The sequence below is a fragment of the Xiphophorus couchianus genome, chromosome 15 (genome assembly GCF_001444195.1).
Source record: "Xiphophorus couchianus chromosome 15, X_couchianus-1.0, whole genome shotgun sequence".
Classification (NCBI taxonomy): Eukaryota; Metazoa; Chordata; class Actinopteri; order Cyprinodontiformes; family Poeciliidae; genus Xiphophorus; species Xiphophorus couchianus.
In genome coordinates this window covers 7541710-7566888 of record NC_040242.1, presented here as the reverse complement: position 1 = coordinate 7566888, position 25179 = coordinate 7541710, and the positions used below count along the sequence as shown (strand labels likewise).

Here is a 25179-nt window from a genome sequence, read left to right as displayed (position 1 = left end):
GCGGCCCCTGGATGTTTTAACAAACGCATGCCACACTTTTTGGGTTTTTGACTTGCATAAAAAATAAACTTGCATACAACCCAATAAAATACATTAAAGTTTTTGATGCATCCAAAAAAAAAATGGAAAGATTCAATGCTTTTGTAATAAATGATTAATAATTTCCACTCTCAAGTGTTAGAAGGTATAATTCATGAAGGCTGTTTTCTTTTTTTTTACAATTTTATTTGTGTAGCACCAGGATACAAATATCTCCCCTACAAAGATGAAGTTACTGGAATGATCCAAGATCTTTTCAAAGGCAATTAAACAAATTTAATGAGGAGGATCCAAGAAATGCATTACATCTGAATGAGAGGAGAAAAAACAAGAAGTTCCCGTTTTAAAACTTGTAGAGCAGCCTGCACTTCTCATGTGCTGACTCTGATCTCCACCTGCACTGTTTTTCCTGGAGTCACCTGGGGCAGCCACACATCCACCCGCAGATCCTGTGAAAGCCCACCCTTGCCTACACCCAGCCGGATCTGATCTGCTGACGTGTCGGCTCCTGCTGCCCAGCCAGTGCTCATGCTCCGGCGAGCGGAGGAATCAAGAAGCCAGGCAAACAAAACTGCCAACATGGCAGCAAAACACTTTTACCGACAGGGCTTTTTACTACTTTTATTCAACTTTATTTCAACCGCAGCTTTGGAGAAGAGGTTCTCCGACTTTAAAAGATGCGCCGACGAGGAGTGCAGCAGTAAGTTTGCTGTCTTGGAGAAATTCACGGATGAGTCCTGTCGCCTCCCCTTCATCCCGATACTACAGTTAGCCATAAACGGAGCCTTATCTCTTCACTTGTTGCCCATCGATTTTTGCGACCTTGACGGCCTCTTGCGGTTATTCAGTTTAGCTGTGACATATACCGGGGAAAGCGGATATGATAGACATTAAAAGTAGCTTAATACGGACAGTTTGGGCGGACTCGGGTTGTGTTGGCTGTCTTTCTGGTGGCTTCGGCCTGCCTCGCTAACGTTAGCTCAAAAATTAGCCACCGGCCGGCTTGACAACCTCACGTTAGTGCCATACTCGGTCCTAACAGGCGTTTGACTTGACTGTTAAATTTATGCAGTTGCGTCTCGAATTAAATTTAGATTTATTTTAAATAGTTAAATATAAGGAGTTAAACGTATGAATATCAGTGTTTATTGCTGTTCATTTGAAAAAATTCTGGCTTATAAATATACAAAGGTTAGAATATTATGCAACAACTGTTTAAAAAAAGGATTTTCAATGCAATCTTATTCGTAGATTGTACAATACTAGCAACACTATTAAAGTTTGTCAATAAAATGTTAGCTCTTCATATAATGCCATGTCCAAGTTTTTTTAATGGAAAGCTTTGAAATTAAAAATAGCTGCATCCTTGAGAGGATTGTGAACCAAAATCTAGTTGAGAAGATTCAGAACACCTGGAGTTAGTGCCTCAAGAGTCACCACACAGGTGCACCGTGGAAATTGATTGCAGACATTAGATAAGAAGTGTTTTACTGGGTCAAAAGTCCTTTTATTAGATGAAACAAATTTTGCATTTCATTTGGAAAGAAAGATCCTGCAGAATGAATGGAAAGGCACAGAGTCCAAGTTGTTTTGAAGTGTTGTGTGAAGTCTCCAAATTCAGTGATGATGTTAGAAGCCGTGCCATCTGCTGCTGCTGTTATTCCTGCTATGCTTTATCCAAAGTCGGCACAGCAGTTTATCTGGGAATTTTAATGCACTTCATTACCCTTTGCTGATGAGCTTCACGGAGATCCTGATTTCTTTTTTCTGCAGGACTTTACATGTGCCCACTCTACCAAAAGTACAATTCTCTACCAAGAAATTGCTGTATTTGACTGACCAACAAATTCCCTTTCAGTTTATATGTGATTTTGTTTAGAGGAAAATTAGACACTAGTTTTGTTAAGGCACCAAAGGATTAGTAATCTTTTGATTGGTGGCAATCAATGTATTGGTAATCTTTTGATTGGTGGCTTATCACAACAGAATACTAGTTCGTCTCACAAAACATCAAATCTCATTTTTCCGGCTCATTTCTACTCTAAATTTTAAATGGGATGGTGGAGTTGATTAAATGTCTTGCCAGTTCATTACGATCTGGCTTTGCAGATTTATTTTTTAATTTATTAAGAATTGCAGTTTCCTAAATGGCACATCTGTAACTAGATGGACTGTTATTGTTTATTGTTTATGTCAGTAGAGTAATATATGCATCCTTGAAATATGTTTTTTTTTCCAGTGCTTCTTTGCCGGGGAAAAGCTGTAAAAGATTTCTCAGGACCTGATTGTCGGTTCCTTTCATTTAAGAAATCTGAAACTATATATGTATACTATAAGCTGTCCGGAAAAAGGGCTGACCTATGGGCAGGAAGTGTGAGTATACTGTGTTTAATGTATAATCACTTTCTTGCTTAAATTGTTCTAATAAAGAAAACCATTTCTTCCTGAAAGGTTGGAAGCAACTTTGGATATTTCCCAAAGGACCTTCTAGCTGTAAACCACCTTTATACAGAAAAAGAACTTGAAATTAAAGCAGAGGTATGTGAAGATATTGTGCATGTTAAATTACTGAATGAATATCTAATAATGTAAAGCATAGTATGTATTGTAATTTTCATTCATGCTTGTTCTTAGGATACAGATTTTGTCTGTTTTGACACTGGATATGACAAGTTTGACTCTTACGACATAGACCTACTCTTAGGCCTGTCTGTCGAGGAGAATGATGGTGAGAATAATGGAACAACAGGAGAAGACACAGAGAGCATTGAGGAAGAAACTAAGCCATCAGTAGAGGAAGTGACTGAGATTGAAACACAAACTGAACATGCTGATAAGTTAGAGGAGCTTCATGAAGACCAAAGTGCCTCTTTGCCTATACTTGAAATAAACACTTCAACAGATTCATCTTTGTTGAAAGACGAAGGGTCTAATACAGCCACTGTGCCTGTAACAGAGAACGAGGAAGTTCGGCAACAGAATTTAACAGAGTCTCCTGTGCAAATTATGCCAGAAAGTAGTGAAACCACAGATGAATCTGATGTGGAGACTGCTCCAGTGACGGTTTCTGAAGGAGTGCAGATCCCACAGTTGAAACCCACCCTTGGAACGACCTTTGATGCTGTCGTCACAGAAGAAAAAATCACCACTAAAGTTACTCCGTATGAAGAGGAGGACAGTGAAGAACTACAAGACCATTCAGAAGAACGTAAAGAGGAGGTTCCACTGCTTTCCTTCTTGGAGGAACCCACAGACACTCTGGAAATGGATTCTTCAAAAGAGCAAGAGAAACTTCCACCAGCACAAAAAAAAGAACCAAACGCCACAGAGGAGAAAAACTTGTGGACATCACTTGGAGATGCAGTATTTTCAGTTGTCACGGGAGGAGAAACCACAGGAGAGGATGTTAGTTCAGAGGATGAGGATGAGACAGAGGAAGCTGCTGCAGAATCTGAGAAGAGTTTTGAGAAAACTGAGACGGAACCCCTTTTACCAGACAATCAAAAACATCCAGAGGACATGGAGCCACTTCCTCTAGATCCTCATCAATCCAACTCTGTGGAGCAAGAAATTAACGAAACGAAAAACAATCCTGAGAAGCTTTCCATTGATGGAAATGTGGGTGATCAAGAAGTGAGTGAACACAAGGATGAAATGGTACAGGGGGATGAAGCATCAAACTCCCCCAGTGAGCCAGAACCCCATGAAACAAAGGAGAGTAGTTTGTCAGAAGAGCCGGTATTAGAGGGTGATCTTGTAAGCACTCCTGATGATGATAAATCAGATGATGAAGAAGATGAAGATGAGTTGGAGGATCCAGAAATGGGCAAAACAGATGATAACATACAGGAGAAGACTGTTGTGGAAGAACAACTTTTAGACAGTGTGCCGGATGAAAGCAGAACTACGTCCGAGCAGGAATTAGGTATTACTGAAAGTGAAAAAATCCCAGACCAATCTTTTGAGCTAAAGCAATCTAGTGATTCAGATGTCACTGTTGACCAGCATTTAATAACCGATGAGAAACCAGATCAGACAAATGACAACATAGTGACAGATGTTGAAAGTAATACAAGTCAGACATTAGTATCTGTGGAAGAAGAGATTCATGAGCAACCACATGCAGAGGAGGATGAAGATGAAAAAGTTGCAGAGACTGAAGAAGAGATTAATGAAGAAAAAGAGGAGTTACTTGAGGATGAAAATGCACTTTTATCTGCTCAATCAGATGATATCGCTGAAAAACCCACGGAGGAAACAACTCAGTTAGCTGAGTCGGCTGAAGAGCCAGAATACAGCGAAAATATACTGAGGCTGTCTCTGCTTAGAGAGCACTTCACAGAGGAGAAAATGGACCACATCCAAAAGCTTTTGGGTCTCAAAAATCTCTTCAAAGTGGAAGCCATGTTCGCTGATCTGGACACAGAGTTAAAGGCTACTCGCTTGTCACACACAGATGCCACGCAAAATGTTGAAAGTACTCTCGAGAACATCCTGGAGGCTTCGGAGAACACTATCCTTGACGAGATTGAGAAGATGCTCGACAGCCGGGAAAAAAAACAAGACGAGGAGCACCATGTGGACTTGAGTAGTTTGGATGAGGAAACTGAAATGCTTGATGACTTTCAGGAACTTGCTTTTAGTCTACGCCAAAAGTACTCGACGTCCAGTGACAGTGCACCTTTAGCAACACCAGTAACACCATTGGAGAGCACACATGGTAGGTTTGATTTTTAGCTTTTTTAATCTGTTGTTGCAACATAATCTTCTCTGTGATCAATAAAGTCAGATGGGAGATTATAGAGTCATCTTTCTAAAACCATTGAGACCAATATCCTGTTCCATCTTGAGTTAATTTTTACACAGCTAAAAGCATTTGTGGTCTACAGCAGGCAGCCAGATATTTCAAATAACTCATCCAACTAGAATGCCACTTTACTGCCAACATGGTGTTTCTTTTTTTATTGGGTGCACAGTACACCTCAGGAATGGAAACGAGAGTATCTTTTTTTTTTATGTGCTGGAATCAGAACTGTTATAAGACTTTGAACCACTGAGACCCAAAGAAAAAAAGAGCACCTGCAGTGATGTTTTTCCTTTTATTACCAAACCAAACTGAAAAACTGTTAGATTTAAGTCAATAATGTACTCAAATTATAAATGCTTGAATGATTGCTGGAGCATCAGTTGTCAGTCGCGAAGACAAATCTGAAAGAATGTTTGTCCATTTCTGCTCTACAGACCAACCTCCCTCCAATGTTGCAGAAGAGACTCCCCCCATTGCTGAAGAAAAGTCTGACAATGTGCCAGAAACTGATGGAGTAGATCCGGAAGAGGAGTCGACTAAGATTAAAGAGGAGCAGGTGGTTTGGAATAAGGAAAACATGATCCCGGAGAAGGATGCTGAAGACTCTGATAAAGACCAGTCGAGCCTCACTGTGTCAGACGAGGAGGAAAAGGTCCCTCAACCCACCCCTGAATATCAGTTGGATGTGGATGTTGAGGCTGACGTTGAACATTATCCCTCCGGTTAGTAGTCTCTTGAAATAATAAACTCAGTATGTGCTATTAAGGCTTGATAATTCTTCATTCTACTACAGCCATAAACTCAAATTTGACCAAACTTCTAAGTGATCTAACAGGTGCACCTAATCAGTTCATGAAACAGATAACCTGATGCAACTTAATGCTAATTTCCGTCAGGATCCGTGGACTCTATGGAGACAGTGACAGAAAAGCCTGAGGAAGAATTGGGATTGTTTACAACTGGAACTGTTTACATCTGCTGCATCTTCTCAGTAATCAAGAATAAAACTGTGGAGTGGACCACTATGGTAAGTTCATATATGTTGCTAGTGTTACATGTTATATTTAAGCTACATCTGTAAGGTTTCTTGGGTTTCCTGAATGCGTTTGGAGCTGATCTTTAAGGCTAAAAACAATCTATTTGGAGTTCTAACTCAAACTCTGAAACTTAAACTATAATGCATTTCTATTTCAATATTCTAGAGAGAGACTTAACTTTTATAAGAAGGGAAATACAGTTTTGTAGAATTAGGGCAGCTGAACGAGCCCTTTCCATTAACAGTAAATACAAGTAGATGGCTTTAAAAAATATAAAGTACTCAGTTTAAAGCTAAAAAAAACTTTGTACCATTGGTGCTATTCTGTTGTAGATGTCCTAAGCTGATCTAGGAGACAAACACAAGAACTATTATTAAAACCATATTCTTTATTGCGTTTATAATTAAAAACTTTTCTTACACAGCTTGACAAAGAATTAACCTACTAGAAATGTTAAAAAAAATAATTGCCATTTATCTTTGAATTTTATCCAAACAAAATCAGTTAAATACTTTAAATGAAAATAATCTAAAGCTGTCTTCTAGTCATTGTGCTGTTTAGTTCAGAAGTTGTCATATTTCCAAAAGATTCTACTTGCATTTAATAGTTATTATGGAAACTGTCGTTTGTATATGTTCCCTCAAAGCATTACATTCCAAACTTTTGCTACAGATTTCATTTTTTTTTATAGAACCGTGTTGTTGTAAGCTTCAGTTCACGCAGAAATCTTATCAAAATTTGGAACTCCGATTTCCCCTGAACGCCGCACGGCCCTCCCCTTCGTGTGTCGCGGTGTAGGCTGAAGTTCAACACAGCCGATGCTGAGCTGGCTCTCAGAGCAGCACCGACGGGCCTTGTTTTGGAATACAGTCCTTATTAAATACCGCTGTGTTGTAGACTCCCTTCTGTCGGATTATTTTAGCTCACTTAATCCGTTTTTAGTTAAACTCTTAGCCGTGTTCTTGCTCCCAGCTAAGCTAACCATTGTGTTGTTTTTAAATAGCTGAATGACAGCTGATTCACACCGTTAGCAGGCTGTTGTTGCGGGCTTGTTCCTCACCTGTCTTTACCTTTTTAGGGTCTTCAATATTTTTTTAGGCTTTATCATATTTTTTTTCTCGGGCGAACTGAGCCTGAAAGCTAAGGGCTATCTTGGTTAAACAGATTACTTTAGCTGTAGCTAACCTGCTAACAAGCTAGCCGGTGTCTGTCAAACAGTGTTTGGCTAGTTCCCGTTTTGTTTCGACATGGCCATGGAGGGTGATACAATACCGAGACCACCTGTAACGGAACAAGATCACATATACGTGTTTCTACTTAAGGAGCTGCAACATGTAAGTGACTGTGTTGAATTGACCAAAGATATAAGGTAATTAAAATGCTGTTCTAGCTCGCTGCTAATTGAGGAGGTGGGTGTTTTTCTGCAGATGAATTTACTCGCCGAGTTTGATCTCAATTTTAGACGTTGTTTGTCTTGGCTCTTATCATGTTTCATTTGGATCAGTTTCCTCTTGAGGGTAATTCAGCTCCCCATTAGAACAATTTCAACATTAAACGATTGCTTTTAGATAAAGCGGGCTGAATACAGGATGTTGGACCTATTAGGAAACGAGTTGCATTACATTAAAGTAACTAAGTCTGATTGTTTTTGGCTTAAATTTAATCTCTGCGCAAAAATGCTTTGAGAAATACTTTAATAATAATTTTACTTTGGTTATAAAGGCTGCACAAAATATTAAACATGCAATTGCAATTTTTAGTTTAACCTGTATTCTCATCAAGCTTTCAGTGGCTCATTCATTAAAATCTGTGAAAGATTTGGAAATTTAAGGCAGTGAAGCTTTATCCAATTAGCCAAATATTGATTCTTAATAGTGTGATAATGCTATTAATTATCATTATCAGTAGGCCTCTACTGCGAATATAGTAGAGGCCTACCTCTATTGAACTCTATTTTGTTGATTAAACTTTATAAATACAATCTTAATCTAAGATTAGCTGTAAACATTAAGAAGTTGATTTAAAGTTTTTTCATAAAGATGTTCTGTATGTTGTTTTTCTAGACTCTGGGTCAGTTCTCCTGTTCACCAAATGGTGCCTCCATTCCTTCTCATTACATTTCATCCCATTTTGTTCCTGTAAACAAACAATTTCATACTCATGTACTTTAACTATTTTACATCAGTTTCATTTTCTTTGTAATTAAATATTTTTAGAAATTAAGATCATTAAACCTTCTCAAATCCCACATATAATTTTATTTCATTTGATTTTATTCTCCAGGAGCTTTGTATAATGCCCCTTTTCTGTTAGTTTTAGGCTTGGATTTGTGCTGTGGAAATTTGAGTCTTAAAATCAGTATAACTCTAAATTGATCTTGTGCTGGCAGATTTTTATTGGCATCTCATAAAACTAAATTCCTTACAGTAGGCTGAGAAAAAGTACTTCAAATATTCAGTTGTCAAAGTGAGTCTGAAGCATCACACATCAGGTTTTCCTATTATGATTCAAATGTAACTCATTATAGAACTGTTTTCCTCCTTAGACAGCTTTGTTTTTCTTTCCTAAATTATCCTTTTCCAAGCTTAATTTTCGCCTTTCTGTCTTTGTTTTTGTGCTTCAGATGATTTCTTTGCTGCCAGAGGAGTGGAAGCCAGGGGAAACGTTGTTTGGCTGTCCTTGGCAAGCTGTCATTGTCACAGCTTTGATTGGAGTTCTTACCTTCACCATCTTCTTCTGGAGAACAGTATTGGCAGTAAGTGATCGAATATGTTTTTCTCCTATGTCTGCTTAATTTGATAACAGCAAAAATATGACTTACATATGCATGGTAAAATATTCATAAATAATACAAAAACAGGATCTTCTTACCCAGTTTATGGTGATTTACGCAATAGTGCTCACATAATAATAATTAAGACTTTTCATGTATATCTTCACATTTCTTTTAGGTGAAGAAGAGTAAATACCTTGGTAAGTCTGGGATGTTATCAATTTTTATACCACAATTCATTTGTTTAAACGTTATTGATTTTATACTTTATGTGGAAACAAGTGGACGAGAAAAAGTTCAAGGATAAAATCCAGACACTCATAAAAGATAAGAGTGATGCTCTTGCTAAGATATCTGAACTCCAAAAGCAGGTGAGCTACATCATATTTGTCATCTGGTATCATAAAACTACTTGGAAGAATTGTATTAATTATAATTTCTCATCTTTAAAGACTGAACAACTGAAAGAAAATCAGAAGCAGTCAAAGGAAACTGTGAGCTGCACCATGAAAAGGATGCAAGCATTGGAGGTAAGGGAAATTGGGTCTATTATTTTGCCTTTAAAATTTGGGTGAGATTAGTTTAATGTTTGAGGAGTCTGATTTTTTTTCTTTGCTTTTTAGAAACTGGCTTATTTGATGAAACAAAGTAACCTTTTCCGCAGATTGTTGCGCTGTTACAGCTGTTAAAATAAAAAATTTGTAGGCCATTCAAAGTTCTCTTGTTGCCTTTTACAGAGTAAAGTTGTCAAAGCTGACAAGATGAATGAACAGATGGCAGAAGAGAAGAACAAATTCTTGAAGCTACTAGAGGAAGAGCGAGCCATCTCTCTCCAGAATGACAGCAGGGTAGCTTATCCTTCTTTTTCATCTTATTACTGTAATTAATTAAAACAATGAATTTGTGCCATACACAAATTGAAAACGATGCAATCTGTTTTTTATACAACAGCTAGAAAAATTAGAGAAGGCAAATGAAAAGTTGCAGGTCAGCCGGAAAAAGATACAGGAAGCTCTAGCTAAGGTATGATCCTTACATCATGCTTTTTATATCTGAACAGCTTCTTACTTCAGACATGTTTTAAATCCATATATTTGTCTTGTCATAGTCCACTATTCTTTTGGATGAAGCCAAGATTCGAGAAGATGCACGAAATGCTCAACACAAATGTTTCCAGAAAGAGTTTGCAGCTTTAAAGGAAGAGAATAAAACTGTGAGACACGATGAACACACTTCAAATTAGTTTGTAGAGCAGATTTTTCTAAGCTCTCCCCTGACGTTTCTCATTCCTGCAGCTTAAAACAAGTATTAAGGCCTGGGAGGAAAAACATAAGGAGCTGAATGAGAAAATAAAAGTTTATCAAAAGTCCCATAAAGAACTGGAGGATTCTGTGGTGCTCAAAGATCACAATGTGGAGGTTTGTCAGCTGACCCAAAATCTTTCTGTACATTACAAATAATAATAATAATTAAAAAAACAACTAACCCCAGGCAAAAATATGTTTCCGTTAGGTTCTGTCTGAACTTCTGGCAGACCTAGATGCTTGCGATTTGCAGAAAGGTGAAACCAGTGTATTGGCAAATGGTGAAGTGGCACCTGGTGAGCCTGTCACTTTAAAAAAAAATAGTTTTATAAGTTTTTAAGTCAAATTCTTCAGATATGTTTCAGTTTTTACTTGCATTACATACTAATTGTGCTTTTTTTTGTTTGTTTTTTTTAATGCCATCAGCTGATAAGAAAACGGCCATAAAAAACAGAATCAAGCAAATGATGGATGTTACCAGGGTAAGATTTAAGAGCCAACACTTTCACATGTCATTGTAGCTTTAGTAGACGTTTTGCTTTAAGGATTGAATAATTTCTTCATTCCCTAATAGGTCCAGACAACTCTCACAGTTATCGAAGAAGAGCGCGACCGCTTCATGGGAAAACTCCTCAATGAAGAAAAATCTAGAAAGGAACTTGAGGGTCAGTCCTAAAATAAGTTCTCTAAAGTGTCATTTTGTGTTATTGTTGTTGGCATAACGACATAAATGCTTTACATTGAATAACGGAGCTTTGTTTTGCAAACAGAAAAACACCAGGAGCTGGAACATTCAATCGGAGCCCTCAAAAGTGAGAAGAGTCGGATTGAAAACCAGTACAAGATCCTGCAGCAGAAAAATGAAATCATGGTTGAAATGTATCAGCACAAGGAAAATGCTTTGCAGCAGTAAGTAAAACCTGCTGCAGTCTTTTGTCCGGTTATTAAACCAAGCTGCCCGAAATATGTGAATATGTCAGTTTCTTCTTTGGAAACTGTGGTTTGAGATGTGAAGCAGTTATAGTTTGCTAATGGGACCGCGAATCTGTTGCTGTACAGGAGGTTGACAAAGGAGGAGCTGGAGCGGCGCAGCAAAGAAAATCTGCTGTCTGAGGTGGGAGGGAAAGCTGTGGAAGCCGAGGAGCAGGTGAAGCTTTTAAGGCAGCGCATTAATGAGATGGAGGAGCAGATGAAGAAGACAGAGGAGGTCTATAAAGAGCAGGTAGTTGTTAATGTGTAATGAAAGTAATGCTTGGAAAAAAGAAGCCATAACATGGTTATTAATAAACCGTGTTTTATTTTGTTATGTCGTTTTCAGGTAAAAGAGCAGGAAAATAAAACTCATTCCAACTGGGTAAGTTGCAGAGAATTCACCTACTGATTCATAGTGAAATTAGAGAAAACTAGAAATGTTTTCATACCACTTAAACTTTCACATTTTGTCAGCTTACAACTAAAAATTTTAGCGAGCCACATCGTTATTAAACATCTCATTGGTTTATTGTTAAATCCTCACCCTGTTTTAATTCTGTGATTTTGTGAAGGATTGTATTTATTGACCATGTTTTAAACAATCAGCTGTGCAAGTCCAAGCTTCACATTAAAAGACTGTTATACCAAAAAATATGTAAAAATGTGTTAAAACTTTTGCCATGTATTCTAAATTGTTAGTGTTTGTAAAAAGCGATTCATTGTAATTTGGCTCCACAGTAATTCTCAGTGTTGTCTGCAGGTGAATGCTCGCAATGCTGAGCGAGCTCTAAGTCAAGAAAAGGTAGAATCCTCAAAGCTGCGTGAAAAGTGAGTATTGAATGAATTGAATTCAGTTATTGCGAATAATCTGAATTTGATCTGGTTTGTAGACAGAAAGCTAGAAAAATCAATGAGTGAGGAGTTAAGATTATCAAGTTAATTTGGTTTACCACACTTGTATTTTTTTTTCTTCTTCCATAACATAAATTAGTTTGAAACAATTATTTTAATCCAACCTGCAGTTGATAATTTCTTATCTAATTTGACAGATTGGCCATACTTACGTCGCAGCTTAATGAGCGCCGTGCGCCCCTGTTCAGGCCGAACTCCGGTCAGCCTCCAGGTCCTCGTCAAGGTACATCCAACCTTCCTGTTGTTAATTCTCCACAACACTTTTATTCCACAGAAACAAACCGAGAGGATGCCATTTCCTGTTTTTTTTTTGTCTAAATAAGTGGACTCCATGTTGTCTGGGAGTTCCTGGAATATCAACACTTATTGAGGTGTATTGTCAGCAGTTTCTCTTCTTTCAGTAAGCTGATGGTTTGGTCATAACAGGTGATTCATATGGACCCTCTCCTGTGAGTGGGGGTGCTCCGTCCCCTCCTATAATGATCGAGGGTCCAAGGCGCCCTCCTTCTGCCCCCGTAGGGCGAAGAATTGACCCGTATGGTGAGTCCAAGTGGATCTCTTCACCTACTTTAATTTGCACCAAAGCTGGACTACATCTCTTCACAACAAACTCTCTCCTTTTTCACATTTTACTTTTTTCTTTTCAGCTTTCACCTTCTTACTTTACTTTCCTTCTTGTTTGCGTTGCATCCTGCACTTATTTCCTTCCTGGTTCCTGCCTTTTATTTTTGTTCATTTTGGCTAAACCATCAGAAAATTTCCCTGTAACAGTGTTTTTTTTATGAGTGTGTTGCAGTTGATTTTATTGCATCTTTATAGCTCTCAAACAATACATTTCTCATTATCAGCGGGGGACAAAAGAAGATTATCGCTCCGTGTTAAATTTTTAGACTTTTTTTCTTTAAAATGAAGGTAACAGGGTTCCTATCTGTTGTGATAAAACTTAAAATTGAAGGATTTTCAATGTATAGAGAAGTATGGTGACAAAGATTTGAAAAATGTTAGTTTTTTCCAAACTGTTTTCTATCTTGTTTCTGTCTTAAATGTTTTTATCCATCTCTTTATTTCTCCTTCCTTTTTGCAGTCTGTCCATCCATTTATTTATCTGTCAGTTCAGTCCCTCGAGGATGTTGCAAGATTTTTTTCTTATGTTGTTGCATCCTAAATTTACTGATTTTGCAACACTTTTTACAAACTTGACTTTTTCCACTTTCAATTGTGTCAAAGGTTCCTTTTAAAAATGTGGAAAGCAACAGTGAGCACAACTTCTGTTCAAAAATTAAAGAGGATTTGAATATTAGTTAAACTTAACATGATGTACTGGCATTGGTCAAAATATCACTGAGTTACAGTGATTGGTCAGAAATACAGAAAATGTTAAGATGATTGGTCAGGTTTGTGACCGATGAGTGATTTTGTCTTAATAGTTCCAAATTCCTGGAGGGAAAAACATATCCAACCACCAATTTGTAAATAAGTCCATCCCACCATTGATATTGTTCTCCATCCATTCATCAGTTTGTTCATTCATCTGGAAATTCAAGTCTGGAACAATGTTACATTTTGGCACAAATGTGTTGCAGAAGATTTTGATGTGAAATGAAAGACATTGATCCTAACCTTCTTTCCTTGTTCCATGTTGTGAAACTTGTTGGCAGATGCTTCACCTTCTTTATTCATTCTCTTTTTTTGTTTTTCTCCATTCAGCCCCTCGACCTCCATCCGATCCACACGGCATGTACCCTGAAAACAAACACGTCCCGGGGATGGGTGTGTGTTCTGAAAGCTTTAACGTCACATCGATCATGTTTGCTTTAAATCTGCTTGAGACTCTGTTGTTCATCTTTCAGACATGATGGGCCCAAGAAGCTCCTCTCCCGCCAACCCGGACGGATCTGTAAGTTATTTATTATTCAGATATAACAACTACATTTCTTCTCCGTTATAAAAGGCTCTTAAAGAAGTTTCAGCTGTGAATGTCCTTGTTCTAAAACAGACTGAAGTGATAGATCCACAGATAAAAACAGAAAGTCAGGCTGTGGCTTCCACAGAGAGTCCAGAGCCAGTGAGTATAAAGGTTCAGTCCAGGTGCTTGGTGTGAAGGTGAATGCAAGCACGCCAACTCCTCCTTCTCCTTTCTAAAACTGGTTTTGGGAACGGGAGGAGAATAAAGGAATTGGTTTTCTTTTTGGGTCATTTAAAGATTTATTTTTTCTAAGTTTGTGGTTTCACTCACAGATGATGCACCAAATTGCGCTCGATGTTTCACAGGGGTTCTGATTGATCCAGATGGTGGTATATGGTTAACAGCCGACTGCACCTCTTGTTTGTGGATATAACTGTGGATCTCTTTTCTGCATGACTAACATTTTACTCTGTCTGATCTCACTGGAAGTTTCTCACTGCACACATTAGATCTCGTTTTTCCTCCCATCGTTTACAGGGACCTGGATCCTTCATGGCCTCTCCAATCAGAGACTCGCCTGGTTCAATGGTCCAAAGGCCTCCTCCAGGCCCGGGACCACATGACCCTTTTCTCCCTCCTGGACCCAACGTCCGTCTCCCTCCACCCGGACCTTACGGCCATCCAAGACCAGTCCCGTACTCACTCCCACCAGGGCCTCTTCCTCCAAATGTCCCCCCACTCCATGGCCCTCCTCTGCCGGCCAATGGACACCCAGGTATGCCCCTGCCTGGACCCATGGGCGGGGAGTTTGGCCCTCGACCTGCCAATGGACATTTATTCCAACCCAGACTGGGCCCTGATTCAAGAGGCCCGCCACCACCACACTTCCGTCCCTCTCTACCGCCTAATTTTGGACCGATGCCTCCACCGCTCGGTAGGTTTACGTATTACTTCAGCTTTTAGCATTTTGCTTTTTTTCTAAAGGGGATGCCATCATTTCCTGGCAACAACAGACAGTACATACTAGCAATGCTAACAATTTATTGATTAATGGTACCATTAGATTAAAATTGATTTCAATCAAAATTAACATTTTGCAGGTTTTTATATTTCAAAAACAACCCAAGCGCTGAAAAAAAAATCACAAAGTCAGTTTTTGGTGTCTGAAAAATGAGCCGTTTGATTAAGTCACAATCCACATGCACTGTGCCGTTACTTAGTAACCCCAGCTGAGCATAGCCTGTCACCTAGCAGCCCAAGCGGAGATCCAGGGCATTTTGTCAGTTTGTTTTACCGCTGTATGCGTTGTACAATGGCTGCTGGAAAAGACAGAAGCCACTTGTTGCATTCTTGTTGCTTGTGCAGAAGGCTCTACTCATGCCTTTCAAAAATGTACAGTTGTATAACTGCGTATCTGGCAATTGTCCCATCTGGAAAGCTAGATCAGATTTTGTCCACTTCTTTGACACAGAGTCCACAGTTCTCCTTGATTAAGTGTTTCACATCTTTCGTGTTTTTTATCTTTTATTTTTCTATTTAGCAACCTGACAGGTTCCTGTTTTGTTTAATAATGTGAGAACCACAATTTTCGGTCAGTATTTAATACAGCTCCAAGGTTTCCCCCAGAAAACCTGCTAAGGCCAGTGGTTGGGCGCTAGGGCAGTCATTTCTCCAGCAGCCCGTCACGTTTTTGAGTTAAAAACAAATGTTTAAGTTGATAGGAAATTTGAAAATATCACTTGACAATAATGTGTTATTGAAAGATTGAAAGATTAATACCTGATCACCAACTATAAGATCTTAAAAAAAAGTCTGGTGGCCTGCCAGGCTTATCATACACTGGGGGAAACCCTGAGCTGACAAGAATTTACTAAAATATAATTGTGTATTTGTTTTTTTTAATTCGGCAAATGAAAAATCCACCCATACAATGCTACACACATTTTTATGAAGAGAAAAAAAATCATGGCACTACTATATAAAATATGCCATTTCGTTGTAAAAAAAAAAAAAAAAAAGTCTTAATTTTGAGTTGGTGAAACCTGCAGAAATCCTGTAGACTGGTCCAGTCAAAGCCTAGAACTGAATACAAACGAGAAACTGTGGGAAGATCTGATAGATGCTCTCCTTCCAGTCTGACTGAGCATCTAAACCACAGGTGTCAAACTCCAGTCCTCAAGGTCCGCTGTCCTGCAGTTTTTAGATGTGCTACAGGTACCAAACACTGGAATGAAACGGCTTAATTACCTCCTCCTTGTGTAGATCAGTTCTCCAGAGCCTTGCTAATGACCTAATTATTCTATTCAGGTGTGGTGCAGCAGAGGCACATCTAAAAGTTGTAGGACACCGACCCTTGAGGACTGGAGTTTGACACCCCTGATCTAAACTTTTGTAAACGAGGGAAAAAAAAGTCTCTAGCTGGTTGAAGCAGATTCCTCCATAAGAAAATGTTTTTAAAAAATTCATATCTCATTTCTCTGCTGTTTCTCATCCTTTGTCATCCCTCGTTCTGTCCATGCAGGTGTCCGCAGACCTTTGGGGCCCCGTCCACTTATCCCTCATGACATGCGCTTCCCAGGACCGAGAGACCACATCAGCCCACTCATGGACCTGCCGCCAGGCGTGCCGCCACCCGGAGGCCCGCCCCTTCCTGCACATCCTGGTCAGGGGCTGCCCAGTAACCCCCAGAACTCAGCGGGCCCCCAGAGCGGCCCCGCTCCTGACACGCACCTGAAGCAGGAGGCTCCTCAGGATTCAGTCAGACCTGGAATGGTCTAGCCTTAAAACGCTAAGGAACGGAGCTTCACTGTAGTAACACCATAACAAATCAAGTCCAAACATTAGGTCATGATGGCTTTCAGTTTTCTGTCATATAAAATTGCAATGATGTTTATTAAAATATAAGGTCTTTAAAAAAGTCATCATAAATTATGTGTCTGAAATTTATGAGTTAAGAATTTTTCTTTGCAGGTTATTGTGCAATACAAGTTGTGTTGATTTGTTTTTTTGTTTTTTTAAATAAGTGATTTAGAGGGACATATTTTTTAATGTTTCCTGTGGAAATTATAAAAAAAAAACAGAAGATGAGAGGTTTTAGTTTTAACATTTCAGGAATCCCTTTTTCTTCCCCAAACATGTTGGTTCATTACAAACCGTATTAAGGAAATGTGTAAATCGATGGCCAGATGTATAACTTATTTTACTATGTTGGCTAGAACATTTAATAATAAAGAATGGAAACTCTGTCCGTGTTGTGAATCAGTGAAGTAAATACACTTTTCTGGGTTCAAGAGGACTTTGATCACAAAATACATTTTCAAAGAATTGCAACCAATTACAAACTGCCTCGGTTATAGTTTATTATAAATCAAAAATAATTGCAAATGTTCGAACAAAAAAATTGCAAACAGTTCCCGATGCACATTTACAGTTAATCCATCAGTTAGTCTATCTTACAGTTTGTTTGTCCTTGTTTTAGAGATGTTACAAAAATAAAGTCTACAAGCAGATTTTAACTACGTACATGTGACAAAGTGAAGTTAAATAGCATTACAAAGTAATGGATTATATTTGAACAATTTGTTCTCCATCCAAGTGTAGAGATGCATCTAATCACAGCTTCATTTAGCCTTCATGTTTTAAGTAAAACTGCACAAACAAAACTACTGGATTTTTTAAAAAATCATGGAAAAAACACTTTTTCTGCTTCACAATTTTTTTAAGCATTTGATTTCCTTCTCAGATGTAAAACTGAACTGAATCCATCTTGAAGCTTTAATACTGAATTAAGCAAATCTCTAATTTAAATACCTTCTGTTTTCATGTTTCCCTTTGCAAATTAGCTAAAAAAATATTGCATTGTATGTTTGAAATAAAAAATATTTTAAACCAGTACAATCTGAACAAATAGTTTGGGTTTGTTGTCCAAAACAAGAACTTTATTTTTTTGTTCTTTATTTGTTTAAAAGTTCTTAGAATTCAGAGACTGGCAGTCCAGCCATGGTGGGGCTAATTTGCTCATCACCAAATATTTCTAACCATTGGTAGTTGATGCTACCAATTGTTAGTTGATTTGGAAATGTGTTGTTCCTTTCATAAAATAAGCCTTTTTTAAAGAAAAAAAAAAATGCTTTTTGTTTTTATTCATCTTTGCTTGAAAATTAGTTTGAGAAAATCTATAAGGGGAGAAATACTTTTTCACAACATCATACTGTTAGTATAGTGAGAAGTTTTATAATTTTAGGTGTCTATCTCTATTTGAGAAGTTAAAAATACCAACATATTGTGGAGTTTTATACAATTCTAGGATGCTACAGCAAATCCTGTCAGTTAAGTACAGTTTTGCCCACTTTCGGCAGCTTTTGTTTTCTAATTATTTAAGGGAATTGTGCCATATCTGCTTAAACTTTGACAGCTTCACAATCATCTGTTGTTGCTGACTCCTTGTAAACCCAGTACTGTGTTTTCAGTGGCGTCAATCCCGATTAAATGCCTCCGTTTGAACCCCTTCTCCAGACACATTCAGCAGCAGTCAAAGAATAAACACTAAATTGAACAAACTAAATATTCCAGGAAGAGGATGAAAGTTTTCCCAAAACAGTGGTTGGATTAAGGAGTTAATGTTTTGCTGGGGGGTTTTTTGTGTTTTAAAGTCCAGAGTTTTGTCACATAACAAAACATACCAGAAGTACCTGCAGTGACTCCACCTGAAAAGAAAAATCAGAGAGCTACATGAGGCGTCTTAAACTGCTTTAAAATGTTTCTGCTGGTTTAAAGTATATTAATAGGACTCTGTAACAGAAGCCAAAAAAAAGCACTTAAATTCATAAAATCCATGTGAGGAGATCGGATCCTTTTACTTTCTTCACACCTCGGCCTTCATTTGGTATTGCTGAATGTGGCGATGAGGAGGAACACCACGTTTCCCTGGATATGCAGTGAGATTAAACGGCGAGACGGGGCTTAGCTGTCCTTGTGCAGCGTCTGATGGAGGTGGAGATAAAGCGGCTTCTTTGTGAGCAGCTGCAGTTTCTTCCTCTTAAAGTCCGTTGGCTTCTTGTACCTGAAAAATGTTGAAATCGTAATCGCTCTCTGGAAAGTTAGAGAAGAAAAAAAAAAAACAAGAAGACGAGTGAAAAAGAAAACCAAACTCACAGTTCAATGACAATCGGTCCGGGTTTGATCTCGTCCATTTCCATGAAGGCGAAGCATTTTGTGCTGGTGAACCTCTTTTTGGGCTTGTAGTGCTTGAATTCAAAGAAGATAGCTGCTCCTGAGGGAAGTTAGAATTTTATATCAATGAAATCAATATAAGAGGTTTAAAACATTCATCCAATTAAACACAAGAAGCTTTCTCTGTTAATTGACTTCTAAAGTAAATTGATTGGACTGGAAGGTTGATACACTAAAGATTTTAATGCATGTAAATTGTTCATTTATTGTATCGTTTGTGATTTATTGTGAAAAATGTCTTGTCGAAATAAGAATTTTGATTGATCGTTGTCTTGATAAATTCCGATTAGTAATGCTAAATAAAAATTAAAATAAATTGGCAGTATTATTTGAAACGTTACTTTTAGTGTTTTCCCCATTGTTTGTTTCACAAGAGCATCAATAAACATCAATAAATTTGAAAATATGATTACATTTGAAGCTACCGTGTGCAAATCGATGATATAATTCACACTTCTTTCAGTAAGTGGTGTTTGAAAGAAGACTATTTCTAGTTTTTTCTTGTATTTCAAGAGCGACATTTGTGTTTGTGGTGCTATGAATGCAGTCACAGCCATAAGGTTACATAAAGAAGAAGTAATAAATTTTTTTTTTAAATCATAATTTGAATCATTATCACACCACTAACACAAAATGTTCCATATCACCCATTTCTACCATCATGGCTCTGAATTTCTATGTCAACACTGCTGCCAGGCGACGAACCCCAAAAAAAAACAGAACCGCCACTGAATCAGCTGTAAATAGCAAATGGACGATGACAGTCGTTACCTTTTGGTAATTTCTCTACATGCCTCTGAATTTCTATGTCCACGCTGAAGTGAATGTACGTGTCTTCCTTCCTGGTGGCCACGGGAGTGTCCTGCATTGGGTTCAGATCAACTCCATTCACATCTGAAGGCAGAACACACACACACACACGGAGACAAACGGATGTTTTCAGGACTGGAAGACGGTTCACTTTCAAAGCCATGGAGAGGTTTCCTTGAGTTAAAGAAGATGGCGGCCGAATCCTTACCTTTGACGCTGATGCTCATGTACGGGTCGATGCACTGGCCGGCGTCCTTCAGCCCAATTTTCTCTATTCTTAGTGTGAGTAGCGTCATCCCGGGTTCTGACGGTAACCGCGGCAACAGAGTACCTGTAACATAAGATGTGACACAGGGTTTTCCAATACAAAAGAGCGACTAGCTGTGATTATGGAGACTTGAAGGTTGTGTTTAAGTTTTCATTTTAAAATAATTCTAATAGGACATTTCCATAGAGATTTTTGGCACAATAATACTAAAAATAATATGAGTTACAACAAAATGTTATTGTCCTTTGGGAGTAGTAAAGTATTTTTGAACTGAAAAGAGTATTCTGTTTGAGAAAAGTTAATTTAAAAACAACTTAGGGGTGGGCATTTACTATATGGTTTATCATTTATCATGATAAATTTCTTATTACGGTGAGAACTTTGATTTATCGTTGTCATGAATAATTCCAGTTAAGGATGTTTAAAGCCCCCCAAAACTGTCCACATTGTCAGGATCGTTAGCTTTACTATTTTCTCCTCTGTTTGTTCAATTTCTCTGTGAGAAATCGCACCGGGAGCTCTTGGTGGGAATGTTCCTGTCGATCCTGCTCCTGCAGCAGCATCGTCCTCTGCCTCCAGCTCCAAGTTCTCCTCCTCACCCGGAGCCAGAATTTTCCTAACAGAGAGTAAGAAAAAAAAAAATAATTTTTTTTTTCCCTCAAGATAAAACCTCACAGAAACCTGCTATATTACAGTCTCTCCACTAACTAAACTTAACCTGGATGGGTAGAAATGCTTAAAATGTATGCATCAGAAATACTGTAAAGGTTCTGTTGTTATTCCTTCAATGCTAAATGTGCAAGCTGATCATTTTTAAATAGAAACATAATCCAAGATAAGCATAAAATTGTATTTTAAAAACTTTCTTAAGTTTGTTACATACACAAAAACCACCAAGGATTCCCTTATCATGACAATAACAACAGATATAAAAAATAAGTACAGTAGTTTTTCTGAACCTGAACATAGATATTATGCTTCTAGTGGTATATAAATATTTGCTTTCCAGCTGACTATGCTGTTAGCGGTCATCAGCAATACATGCTTTTATTTCATTTGAACACTTTTCACAAAATATCTTTAGGAAAAACAAAGAAATCCAAAATATTTCAGCAAATAGATAAGGCATTCAGTGATGGAAACTCACCTTAATGGCACTGGCTGGACATCGAAGGGAAATTCTTTGTTATAGGTGAGTATGTTCTTGATTACTGTTGAGAAAAGGGAAACGATGGCCACATTTTAACAGCCGCTCTTATAAATTAGAGGTCATTCACATTCAGTCACTCACTGAGCTCCAGTTTCTTCAGGTCCTCTAACTTGAACTCCTCCTTTGACTGGGTGCACTGGAGACAAACAGACAAATTATTATATAATATTCTGAAGAATATGGCTAACGTGTGCCAGTGCAGAAACTTGCTAACCCGAGCTACGTGACGATGCAGGGTGGTGGCAGCAATGTGCTGTGAGGATTTTGTCATTCAGTAGTGACAAGTTAGTTAGAGTTGATCAAAAGATTAACTTAGCTGAATGCCCTAGTCAAAGTAATGATGGAAAATCAAATTCAGAGTTTCTGGCAAGACTTGAAAATTGACATTCACAGATGTGCTTCATCCAGGCTCAATAAGCTTGAGGAGTTTTGCAGATAATTGTTATTTTAACATAAAAAATGTGAGAAGGTTCAAGGTGTGTGCAATAAAGTATGTAAAGATCCTTTTTTTTTGCTTCCTTAGAAGAAATCAGGAATGAAAAAATACTTCCATACGAAAAAGAATATTGTTACTCCATCATTTGGGGCACGTAGAGGTACCAGTCTCTTTGCATGTCAGGTAACTGCAAAATTCAACCCCATGCTCCATAAATATCCACAATGTGACCTCTACATACTGTAAGTCCTGTTAAACATTTTAAATAAGTCTACATCCTCATTTGCACACATACGTGTCACTTCTGAGTGAAAGATAAAAAAAATGGGAGGAAACTTACTGTTGCTGCAGAGATAAAAGAGGAAAAAAACACTTTCACTGTGTAACTGAGCATGCTCAGGGATTCAGCCCACCAGACACCAACATGTGAATTCGCTCGGATTAAAATCTGATTTCATTTCATATATCAGGATACAATTTAAGGTGCTATTAAGTTGCGACTTAGGAGTATAATAAATTCACTCCTAAGAATTATTTTGTGCTTGTACAACATTAAATAACTTTAACCATAGCATTATACTTAACAGTAGTGAATACTCCTCTGAACGTCTTCTTAGTGACCAAGCACCAAGCCCTCTAGGCCTGTTAATATTCTCATTTTATAAACATCTGCTAGCACATAATATTCTGTCTTTAAATTCAAATTGTTAACCCAGTGATGTTCAGCTGGTTGCGGCACCCATCACTTTTATCAAAAGTGTGCAGTTCTGCAATATATGGCAATATATATTTTTCTGAACTGAACAATTTCAAAATTTATCCCAACAAAGGTTTATAATAAAAATCCAGTCTCGATACAAACCGATGTGATGAATTGGTTATGCCTGTGATACTCGTTAGTAGAGTATCAATATATAATGTTGAACAGATGAAGCACTTGAAAACTACAAAATAAATATGTACTTTTCGTTCAATATTTTGCATCAAATTAGCGACACATTATTTTAGCAGCAGTAGGAATACAGACCTGCAAACTGGCACTTCTCATCTCTAGGCATGTTGCAATCTTTCCTAAGTTTTTCTATAAATGAAATTAAAAAAAGAAACACAAACAGTTGTTAGCCTGACTGCAGCAGGTGAGTCTGATTTAGAGAAGCAGCAGGAGATAAAAATGAAAGGATTACCTTCTGCTCCTCTGTGAAGTCTGAAGAATTTGTAGACTGGACCTCCTTTTGTAGTTGTCTGGCTAGACTGGATGAAGTGACACAAACAGATGATGTAATCAAACACTTTAAATGATCAGACATCAACTCTCATCATTTTAAAGACCCTAGACCTTTTTCCCCAAACAGTTCTGGTGATCTGAGTATAACATTATTTTGAATTTTGCTAACTAACTGAATTCCTACTAATCCAATAATCAAAAAAAGGGCTTTAATTTTTTGGTCTCCAAGCAACTTTCAATTCAGGCCTAAACTACATCTAAAATACCAATTAAACCCCTAAAGCTGTAATTTTTACAAACATGGAAAGGTGAAAAAATCCACAAATAATCTCCATTTAATCCAGGATACTCTCTTCTAATTTGCTAAATCCAGGAGTCACCGATTTGGAAATTAAGATGATCCAAGTTAGTCAAGCTAACGCACAAGAGGTGGTCCAATGCCATACTTGAATTCAGAACTGTGTTGTTTTAGTTTATTGAACCTATTGGTAATATGACTTGACTAGGATTTTAAGAAGGTTGAAAGCTAATAACTTATGCACGCAACTAACCAGACTTTAACTGGTTATAGGACTTCTTCCTAAAGGAAGAAGTCTGAGGTCTGAAAATGTATGCGATTTTGTGACGAAAATGTTATTGAGTATGAATTTAGCTCAAAAAAGATACCGATCCAAACATCTGATTGTTTTTAGAAATACGCATTTTAAAATTTTTTTTATAAAAATTGAATAAAATCTGCATTATTTTTTTTTTTTTTTCCATGTTTTTCCAGACATGGAAAATGATACTTTTCGAGACCGAGCAGGGACTCTGGCGCCCCATGGTGATAAAGAAAGTGAATTATCAGGTGGTCTTGATGTTTATTTTTATTATCGAAAACATTTGTTGCAAATGAATATTTTGACAAGAGTCACAGCCCGAAATAACTTGCAGTGAGCGGGATTTTCTCCGAGAAGGACAAAGCTTTTCCTCTCATATGAAACCCACCCATAACAATGAGAGGGTGTGGCTGACTATTTCTCAATACTCTGAGGAATATTGGCTCTTTTCTCCCTCTCTTTCTGCCCTGCACAACACGCAACTCTGTTTGGTTTTCCATGACCCGAACTCTCCATCAAACAGCTGGAGCTGCTGCTGCTCTGGATGAAGCAGGGATGCAACACACACACACACACACACACACACACGCACACGCAACCCACTCCCTCTGCAACAAATGCCACATCACGTCATGGATGGGAAGGGTTTATTTACTGCTGTGAGAGCGCATTGACAGCTCCCAGCCCAACTTCTTATGAACCCGTTATCTGCCCTGCAGGTTTCTGGACATGCAGCTGTAAACATTTTTTTAAACAAAATAAAAGGAAGCAGCGCTGCTTTCTGGATAAACCACCGGGGACAGACAGGACACACATGCTGAACTTACATTTGGTACTCATCTATCGCCTCCACTAATTGCCCCCACGAGTCAAAGTCTGTGCCTTTCTTAAAACTGGCGTGCCATTTCTGAACAGTCTTGTTGACATCAGACATTTTGGCGAGGCGGGTGGTCGCGGCGTTCTCAGGGCAGCATAGCCGAGGAGGAGGCTCCTCTACGGGGGGCTTCCAGCTGCGGCGACAGCGGCGTCCAGTTCGGCTGGGATATCTGCCGTCCGGAGAGAGACGCACGGATCGGGACCCGGTGACACCCCGACCAAGCCCTTTCTGCCTGCTTCAGCCCTGATGTCGCATCCGCAGGAGAGAGGAAGTCCCGCCTGGAGCTCGGGGTGCGCCTGTTTCGGGATGCGGGGTCGCCCGAGTGGACGTCAGTTACATAATGACACACAATATGGTTGAAGTTCCAGTCATATTTAGCTACTGCTGTAGTAAATTGCTACCTGGACACATAAAAAAGTTTATTAAATTCAAAAACATTTGAAGAATATATGTTAACGGTATATTCTTTCTAATTTTTGAATAACGAACTCTATGTTCTGCTACATTGACCTTAACTCGGGCAAGTGAGGCCTGCAGTACCTGGTGTTCAGACCGCTTTTTTTTCTGGCTTTCTTTTACAGACTGCAAATTTTGCAGTCTGTAAAATTTTTCCCTAGTCCCCCATCCCCCCCCCCAACATCATCTCTGGGGAAAAAAGGAGAAAAAAGAGGTGGACTTTATTTGCTTTTGATAAGATCACTTTTTCAACAACAATAACAAAAAAGAGACTTTATTATTTTATTATATTATTATTATTTTTCAAATGGAAAAT

General features: G+C 38.3%; 2 protein-coding genes across 5 annotated transcripts; one reads left to right on the top strand and one right to left on the bottom strand.

Moving 5' to 3' along the window:
* The first annotated feature begins 405 nt into the window (after positions 1-405).
* mia3 (MIA SH3 domain ER export factor 3) lies at positions 406-16995 on the top strand. Of its 4 annotated transcripts, XM_028039714.1 has the most exons (28): positions 407-739; positions 2279-2412; positions 2491-2577; positions 2674-4759; positions 5281-5568; positions 5743-5873; positions 8507-8638; positions 8835-8856; positions 8939-9027; positions 9109-9186; positions 9394-9504; positions 9608-9679; positions 9765-9869; positions 9952-10074; positions 10169-10256; positions 10387-10442; positions 10535-10625; positions 10731-10869; positions 11020-11182; positions 11279-11314; positions 11693-11760; positions 11982-12067; positions 12271-12384; positions 13552-13614; positions 13695-13741; positions 13841-13909; positions 14288-14684; positions 16272-16995. In XM_028039714.1, exons 1-28 carry the CDS (start codon positions 568-570, stop codon positions 16526-16528), a joined length of 5304 nt encoding a protein of 1767 aa, XP_027895515.1. In that variant the 5' UTR covers positions 407-567; the 3' UTR covers positions 16529-16995. The 4 variants fall into 4 exon arrangements, with proteins under 4 accessions (XP_027895517.1, XP_027895515.1, XP_027895516.1 ...); XM_028039716.1 differs by lacking the exon at positions 12271-12384 and having other exon boundaries at positions 406-739; XM_028039715.1 differs by lacking the exon at positions 13841-13909.
* Positions 16996-17866: 871 nt separating this feature from the next.
* Positions 17867-24683, bottom strand: aida (axin interactor, dorsalization associated). Its single transcript, XM_028039718.1, has 10 exons — positions 24358-24683; positions 22891-22957; positions 22734-22787; positions 21352-21406; positions 21208-21271; positions 20573-20676; positions 20001-20123; positions 19754-19876; positions 18905-19022; positions 17867-18812 (listed from the first exon to the last, which is right to left on the bottom strand). Exons 1-10 carry the CDS (start codon positions 24462-24464, stop codon positions 18713-18715), a joined length of 915 nt encoding a protein of 304 aa, XP_027895519.1. The 5' UTR covers positions 24465-24683; the 3' UTR covers positions 17867-18712.
* Between the last annotated feature and the right edge of the window lie 496 nt (positions 24684-25179).